This window comes from Martes martes (assembly GCF_963455335.1).
Source record: "Martes martes genome assembly, chromosome: X".
Taxonomy (NCBI): Eukaryota; Metazoa; Chordata; class Mammalia; order Carnivora; family Mustelidae; genus Martes; species Martes martes.
The window spans coordinates 81,412,875-81,422,315 of NC_137897.1; the positions used below are offsets into that span (position 1 = coordinate 81,412,875).

A 9,441-nucleotide genomic window follows, 5' to 3' on the forward strand; every position below is an offset into this window, starting at 1 on the left:
AAAATACCAACAAAATATAAGAAGGAATTTCCAATTTTGATGAGGGTATGTGAAATGGGTACTTTCCTGACAAACCAGGGATTTTTCTGCCTTTAGTCAAAAATAGCCATGTTTGTGAAGAATTCTCTGAAACTTTCCTAAAGCACTTAGCAGAAGAACTGAATAAAAGGAAAGACTTGCCATGTTCTAGAAACTGAGAAAAAATTGTAAAGAAACCATTCTTTCTAAAATATGTACTATTTTAGTGCATTCCCAGTCACAATCTAAATGAGCTATCTTAATGGAGGTTTATCAGCTGGGTTGTAAAATTTACCTGTAAAGGTAAGGTGCCAGCGAAAGCAAGGTAAAAAATATGTTAGGAATATTTTAAACTAGTCTTTTGTTTTTTAACAAAGTGGTTGCTAACCTCTTTTTATCAAAATATCACACACCCTCAGACTTGAATGGAAATTAAATGGACACTTGCCATTTCACTTTAAACTTTTTGGGAAAATAAACGATTTCTACCCTTTGGCAATTCTCCCTTCTCTAATTCTGGGAGGTGCCTTCTGTCATTCCTATCACAGGGAGGGGGCGGAGCATTCTTTGAGAAGCTTGGAAGTAAGCTGTGCCTGGCCAGTCTTAGGGGAGGAGCTGCATTTCACCAGTCTGCAGCTGACAAGAAGCTTCAAGGTAATGGCTGTCTGAAAGCTAGTTATTCTCTAGGGACTTCTCAGGACCCTGGCGTAAAGATGAGGAAAATAGGGAGGGTGGTCTTAGAGTGGTAGAGAGGGTATATGCTTTTGAGAGAACTGCTGGTGTTTTGAAGGAATTGATCCTTTGGAAATTTTTTATCTCCCAATGCTTTAAAAGTCCACAGTAAGAGAAGGGGTGATCAGATTACAGCCTCTATATTAAGGCTTCTGTGCAGCATAGCCGTTCATGCTAATTTATTGACTTGATAGTCCATGTTTATATTGTTAGACGTTCTGTTATTCTTTGACTTTTTAGGCATTTATTAATCTACACACAAAACATGATAGATAAAAATATTTGACAGCTTGGGGGAAAATACTGTAAATAGATTGCCATATAGAAAGATTATGTATTTGTCATCTGCACATGAGTATGGAAAGGGGAACATGTATGTAGATGAATGAAGCCATTTGCACATACCCATGTGTGTATATATGTGTGAGTAGAAGAAAATTTGGGAGAAAATAAACGATGTTAGCATTTCTGGGTGGCCAGGTTACTATTTTAATGTTATTTTTCAGTCTGTTTTAGCATCTTTAGAGTAGATGTCCCATGATAATTTTTATAATCATGAAAGAAAAATAAAGCTGAAACAACATACCCATTTTGTTTCAAACACATAAGAATTCATAGACACATGCAGACATGCAAACATACCTTCTTTTTTGCTGATAGGGGAAATTTTCCTAGACCTGATCAGAAGCCATGTAACCTGGCTGCTGTGTCTGCTACAGTCCTGCATGTGTTCTCCTTGCAACTCATTTTTCCAGACCACAGATATGGCTATGGTCAGCAGGGCTGTGGTCTGACAGTGAGGAAGAGTGGTTTGTCTCTGTAAGCACTTCTTAAAATGATTATCCAGCTTGATTTAATCATACAATAGAATACTGTGTATCTGGGGAATAGAAACATGAACTTCTACATCTAGTGATTTGAAATGTCTGAGAAATAGGATGACGTGAGCAAAGCAAATTATAGCATAGTATTTATCACATGAGCTCTCTTAAAATTAAATATGTATGTTAATGACAGGTATGTATGCTACTACTGGACTTGCAACAAGGCTGAGAAAAACATGTCTGTCACAGTATTAATGGGATTATTTGTGTGGTTGGAGAGACAGGCTCTCTATTTAAAATACTGTTAGGATATTATTATTATATTTATTCATTTACTTGATTTACATCATCAGGGAAAATACTGACATAAAATGTTGCAAAGCTGGGAAAAAGCCTCACTTAAAGTAATTCATACAAAATCATGTGGAAAATACTTTTTTTTGTGGAATGATGTTCAAACTCTTCTCTTAATTGAGATCTAATGATGGTTTGAAGTGATATGCATTCATTTATACACATAAAAAATTCTAGAAAGATAGAAAATATTCCTAGTGAATATTTGTATAGAGCTGTACTTTATTTTGCATATATCTTTTTGTATCTTTTCAATTTTTAATAAGCTTCTGGATGTTTTATAGCCAGAAATATTGTAATTGAAGACATTATAATCCTGTTATAATCCTACAGAACAAAACCCTTGGGCCTAGAACAAAAAATTATAGAAGCCTGAGACAGTTCCTAGCTGGCTAAATGTCATTCCCACCCTCTCTAGAGAAGGATCTGATAGTGATTGCGGCACTGTCTGTACTTCTTGAGGAATCTGCAGTTCTGGTTTTGGTCACAAAATGGCACTTGCCGGGTTTCCCGAAATTCTCTAGACAACCATTTTTATGAAGTAGGCAAAGCAATGAAACATATTTTGTATTTCTTAACTATGAGACAGCATATCGAGTATAATTAAAATTCTGTTGAAAAAGTTATATATTTAAAGAAGGAAAAATCCACATAATGGTCAATGTGAGGATTCAAACAAAGCTCTACGGTCTGACTCATAGTAGACACAGGGTAATTGTTACTTCCTTTCCCTCTTCTCCCCACCTCACAGTTTTCATGAGACCAGTTATTTCAACATGAACCAAACAGAATAACAGTATCACACAGAGAGAATTTAAAATAATAAGAACAAGAAGAAAAAGAAACATATCTAAATTACAGATGAGATTTTATCTTAGTGTAGAGTCCCCCTGCCCTAGGTATGATATAAGGGGCACCAAAGTCCCATGGTATGTAATAACATAGAGTCCCTGACACACCACTTCAGCCTCCTTAACCTCTGAAATATGTATACAAATTTACTCCTTAATATTCATGTGCAATAACAAGGGCATGTTCTTGAATTTGAGATATTATAAAACCGATTCTCCACTTCTCATTCCCCCAGCTTACATTATGTTGCATTTTTCTCCTCACCAAACATTGTTCTTTCTTTTACCTCATCTTGTTTGCAGCTGCTCACTTCTACTTTGGCAAAACAATTTTATTTGCTGATACTTTTCTTCTTTTCCTTTTCCATATTCTAGTATCCTCCATATTGTCCCATTCAAGCAACGTGTTCACGCATCCTTGGGAAATTCAGCTGAAGAAGAACAGGCCACACAAGCTGTGTACACTTTGTAGTTCTAGAACAAAAGAGGCTTTAATCAGAGTGTAGCTTTTGGTAGAAACTGCCTTATAGTGTCAAGAATAGCCAAACACCTCAAGTTCTGCTAGTAACCTCTTGGCACATACTAAATCATAATGGATGCCGAGTATGTCCTGTGCAATTGGAAAGACCAGTTTTGGCCAGCAAAAGTTTTATCTAGATCTGAGATGTCATCAAACAGCAAGAGAAAAAAGACATTTTCCCTAGAAGTTCAAATACTCTCATTGGATGAAAAAATTAAAGTAGAAAGCACAGAAACAAAGATTCTAAATAAATCTCAAATTGAAGCCCTTGCGTCCTCACTAGCAGCACAGTCAGAAGTCAGTTCTCCACCTAGAGAGGAAACAGCCTATGAAAGGTCACTAAAAGTGGCACTGGATATTCTGAATGAAAAAACAAATTTGAGCCAAGCAAGCAGTTCAGATGAAGAAGCAACCTCTACTCTGTCTCAAAATGATACACAAAATCTTTCTGATTCACCCCCTCGTAAAAAGTATCGGAAGCATGAAGGAGATGGAGACTTCTCAAAGTGTCTTGAGGAAAGTGAAAATGCAACATCCCTGTCAGTAGCTAATTTAGAGAATAATGATTCCCTGTGTGATGATAAATCACAGGTGTATGCAACCATTGATACTCTTGCAAATGAAATGGAAACAAAGTCATCAGAAAACTCCAGCTGGTATGAAACTTTTCCTTCACTTTCAGAAGATGAGGATGAAAAAGAAAGCAAGAAAAAGATTGATATCTTGGCAGTTATGCCTCTGTATTCCACAATCAAAGAAGAGGATGTATGTGTTAAAGATGAAAAGTTCACTCCAACTTGGTCATCCGACACTTTCATTGTTCCCAAAGCTGTGAAAGAGGAGGCACAGGATATTTGCACAGAGACTCTGGCTGTTTCCTCTGAATGCTCTACCTTTTCAGAGAATACTGAAGATCCAGGAGAGGGTCCCTCAAATCCTTGCTCAAGTACCAGCCAGAATCAACCTGTTGAATCAGAAGCAGGTGCTGCGGCATCCCCCAGGCGTTGTTCATGGGAATGTCAGGTTTCACTTAGTGCCTCTAACCGTATCCTGGATTATTCACTCCTTCTTACGAATAATGAAAGAAATCTTCAGAGACTGGATTTTGAAGAACTTGGGGAAGAACTTCAAGCTTCTGATAAGTCAGCACAGCTAAATCCTATCGATGCTTCCATATTAGATGACAATGAGGAAGATGAAGAACTTCCACGCTTTGTTTTTAATTATGAACCTCGTTCATTTGAAACAGGAATGATAGTCTGGTTTAAATATCAAAAATACCCATTTTGGCCAGCAGTGGTGAAAAGCATCCGGCGAAAAGAGAGAAAAGCAAGTGTGCTTTTTGTTGAGGCAAGCATGAATCCTGAAAAGAGAGGCACTAGGGTGCCTTTTAGAAGATTAAAGAAATTTGATTGTAAAGAGAAACAAGCACTAGTGGATAAAGCCAGGGAGGAATACAGTGAAAGTATTGACTGGTGCATCTCGGTGATTTGTGACTACAGAGTTAGACTAGGTTGTGGTTCTTTTGCAGGTTCTTTTCTTGAGTATTATGCTGCTGATATTAGTTATCCACTTAGAAAAGTAATCAAACAGGACACCTTTAGGAACTTATTTCCAAAGCTGCATAATGAGAATTCTGCAAAACACATGGTTGTCACTTCCCAGACCAAGAAAATGTCCTTCCAGAAAATTCTTCCTGACCGAATGAAGGCTGCTCGGGACCGAGCCAACAAGAACCTAGTGGACTTCATTGTGAATGCAAAGGGAACAGACAACCATCTTCTAGCCATTTTAAAAGGCACGAAAGGGTCCAGGTGGTTGAAGTCATTTTTGAATGCAAATAGATTCACCCCCTGTATTGAAACATACTTTGAAGATGAAGATCAGTTGGATGAGGTTGTGAAATACTTACAAGAAATCTACAAACAAATAGATGAAAAAATGCTGACTCTGATAAGAGATGATAAAATTAAATTTATCCTAGAAGTTCTTCTGCCAGAAGCAATCATTTGTTCAATTTCTGCTGTTGATGGATTAGATTATAAGGCAGCTGAAGCAAAGTATCTAAAGGGGCCATCTCTAGGATGTAGGGAAAGAGAATTATTTGATGCAAAAATCTTATTTGAAAAGAGACGGAAACCATTAACAAATGAAGCTCATTAAATCTCTTGAGAGTCCAAACCATAACAGGAAACTTTCATAGATACTAGCTTTAAAAAGTCGCTGAACAGTTCTAACATATATTTTCCAGAAATGGGAGAGTTTGGATACTATGTTCACTTTTTTTTTTGCCATCTTTAAGATTTGCGAGTATTACTACATCTTTGTTTCCTTTTCTTATGCTTCTCCAAAGTCAGTTTTATTAACATATATCAGCAGTTCTACTTTCCCATACATTTTTAGAATGCATAATTCCTAAATTATTTTTAAGGGAAAGTACTGTTTTGTTTTTTGACATTTTTTGTGTCTCTGCTGTATAGTTAAATACAGTGTGCACAATCAGTTTAATATTAAGATTGCACTGGTATTAGATATTAAGGGAGATAATTAGAAAAAAGTCTAAAGGACATCACTTATATATTTTTTGCTTAATTTTTATAAAATATTAGTTTTTCTCTTAAGATAGTTGAATTATTTTTCCTGCCATGCCTATTTATTTTTGGAAAAAAAAATAACTCTGAGACGTGGAACCAAAGATAGAGAGATGCTTTGCTATATATTATAACTAACTGCAATTGCTTTCGAAAAAAAAAAAAACCAGTCTAATTCAAAAATAAAGTAAATAGATTACCTGCATGCAGTCTATATGTGTGTGAATAACATCTCAGCATGCAGAAAATAATTTTGGCAGCCTTTAACAGGATTGCTCATTTTATGTTTCCCTGAAATTCCATTTGTGAGAGTGTTATTCAGTAGCTGAATGGTTTCTTAAAACAGGGTTTTGGCTGTCTTCTTTAGTAACAGTGACAGTATCTTAATATAGCCTTCTGACCACATGGGGAAGGCAGCTAGAGTCATTGTATTCATGGTCTGGCTACTCTAGATGAATGAGTCCAGGCCTATTGCTTAACAGCCATCTAGTTTAATATAAACTATAGAAAATGCAAGCACTTTTTTCTGAGTCTTGTATCTCTGAATACATAGTCATTTGTTTCAAACCAAGCAATCTTTATCATCTGGCTTATTTGTAAAATAGTTCATGTTGGTTCCAACAATATAAACGCCAACTGGTAAGTCATTCCAGGCTACTAGAAAGAGTAAATGGACCAGAATCTGTGAATTTGGAAATGGGTCACAGAAAAGGCCTCCATTTGGCCAAAGTTGACAATTATCTGAATATGTTTTAAAATAAACAATTAAAAAGTTAATGTTTGAAGCCAATGAAGTGTTTATTCTAACTTGAAACAAGACTTCAGTGAGAATAAATGTTAGGAGATCTACTTTATTTTAAAACCTTGACATAAATATAAATGCTAAAGGCTTAACATGAAACTGTCTGCATTTTTACTTAGTGAGACAAGTGTCACTCTTGGGTTTTTGTTACGTGTACACATGGCTGCAAGTTTATGTAAAATTTGCAAATTTGATGTTTTGATTTGCAATAAAGCTATTATATCCTTCACCTTGGATGGTCATTTTGTCATATTTCAGATTGTGCAGCTACATAAGTGGTGTTTCTGTGAAAAGAAACATACAGACACACACACACACACATATATATATATATTATAATTTGTTTGAAATTTTTGCCTGTTATAGTCATCATAATTTTAACACTTGTTATATGTTATCATTCTAAATAAATATTCATTATCATGATTGATTTTGTATTATTTTAAAAGAAAGCCATCTAAATTGTATAAGCTTCAGATTCCACAGAACTTTATTTGGACTCTGCCTGACAAAGACCTAGTCTCTTGGGCGTACAGCCTATACCAATTCACATAGCTTCCTCATGATCTTGAGACATATTTGACAACAGAAATTACTACATTATATGCGGATCTTATACCCTGGGAAAACACTGTATTTACTCTATAAAATTGTGTTCCTTTGATTCCAATCTGTTACCCACCTTCAGTTTTCTCAGTAGAGCCAACCCTATCACTTGGTTCTAATATTTTCTTTACTACCCCATTCATTCATTCATACAAATCTAAGTCAGAAGAGCAAGAAATGTGTGGTTTAAAGCCCAGCTCTGAGCATTTAACGTGACCCAAATGACAGGGTCAGATTTAGGGTGAGTCAGATGACAATCTAATTTCTAAAATGGCTAGGAAGTATTACATCACAATAGAAATATTTATTAATCTTGTTGACCACTTGAATTTGAAAACCAGAACCCCACACTTCCCCATATTTTGGGGTTCCTGGATATATGGTTTGGGGTAAAGGAAGAGTACATGATTCCTCCTGGGATTTCATATTACGACATTTATTGAAGTGAGGAAGATGTTCCTCAGACGTACATCTATATTCTCTTTAGGGTTTTTGAAGATTTTGTTTGAGAGAGAGCACAATTGAGGGGGAGAAGGAGAAGCAGGCTCTCCACTGAGCAGGGACCCCCACAAGGGGCTTGATCCCAGGACCCTGAGATCATGACCAGAGCTGAAGGCAGCCACTAGGTGACTAAGCCACCTAGGTGCCTATCTCTAATCTATTTTCCTGGAAGGGCAGAGAAGAGACTACTATAACGATTCTGTGGGTGAAGCGAAACACATCTATTTCATTTTATTTTATTTTTTAGATTTCTCATTTATTTAAATGGAGAGCATGAGCAGTGGGTAGGGCAGAGGGAGGTAGGGAATCTCAAACAGACTCCACGCTCAGCATGGAGAACAACATGGGGCTCTATCTCACAACCCTGAGACTGTGACCTGAGCTGAAATCAAGATGCTTAACTGACTGAGCCACCCAGGCACCCTGGAGAAACACATTTTTTAGAAGGTCAGTGTTGGCTCTCCTCTGCCAACCATGATTAGAAGTAAACTATGTTGCAATAAAGGTGATAAGATTCTGGAATGACAGGGCCCAGGTGGTGGCACAAAGCTTTAGGAACAAGTTGGGCATCATTACTGTAATGGAAAACAAGGTCAGAGTGGAGTGAGGCTATTTTGACGGACAGAAATCTGTGGCAATGCCTTGCAGATAGTATTCCAAAGCTAAATGTGTGGACAGCTGTCTGGGGTATTATGTCCTTTGTACAAAAAGAAAAACATGAGACTTGGCAAGCCAAAGTCTGATGTTAGCTGCTATGGTGGAATATCATGATCCCCCACCAAGTTTTCAGATATACAGTGCAAGTTGTCCCACTACTGAGGCCATATAACTTAGCATATCTGCTAGTGCTAACAGTATCTATGTGGATAAGGATGTACTTACTCTCTAGTCTTCTAAGCCATAATATGGGAGCTCCAACGCAGAATTCTGAGGTTCTGGACAAAAATCATACACCCTATATCAGTAAATTACTTGTTACATGTTTGAAAAAAAAAAAAGCTCATTGTACACTATTAAAGGCTTAGTAACTATAGGGTGCCTAGCCAAGAGACAACAAATGACATATACAGGAGCTTCCCACCATAGACTGTATCAAACAGTTTGATAAAGTTTGGCAGGTTTAAGAGCAGTCCACCCTATGATGGAAATACTACATTCAGGATCCAACCCGAGAAGGCACAAATAAATCAGAAGATTTAACAAACCAAGATGTTATTGACTATAGTTGCAATGATGTCCCTCATGAGTTATAAGGTGATCTACGGCCAGCCAATGGAAGAGGAAATGATCAAGCATAGTGTACAGATATGTCGGCACATTAAATATTGATGATAGTTGTAAATGAACTGCCACCATATTTCAGCTTCAGTTGGAATAGCCCCAAAGAATAATGTTGAAGGGAAAAATGTTCCAGTTGGCAGAGCTGTGAGCATTACACAAGATCTTCCACTTTTAATGGAAGGAGTAGTATCTTGAGGTGATGTCCTGAACTGTGAAGAATGATTTGCTATGTCAAGGTCTTGGAAGGAGAAGAGTTGGATAGTGAAGATAAGAAAGTTTAAATAAAAGGCATGTAGATGGACTGTGGGAATGGAAACAAAGCTTATGCATCTCTATGCCTTGTATTAATGGTCATCCAAGG

General features: G+C 36.9%; 1 protein-coding gene across 1 annotated transcript; it reads left to right on the forward strand.

The window, feature by feature from the left end:
• The first annotated feature begins 645 nt into the window (after window positions 1-645).
• Window positions 646-6,914, forward strand: PWWP3B (PWWP domain containing 3B). The gene is made up of 2 exons (XM_080795395.1): window positions 646-672; window positions 3,155-6,914. Exon 2 carries the CDS (start codon window positions 3,372-3,374, stop codon window positions 5,460-5,462), a length of 2,091 nt encoding a protein of 696 aa, XP_080651521.1. The 5' UTR covers window positions 646-672; window positions 3,155-3,371; the 3' UTR covers window positions 5,463-6,914.
• Window positions 6,915-9,441: the final 2,527 nt, after the last annotated feature.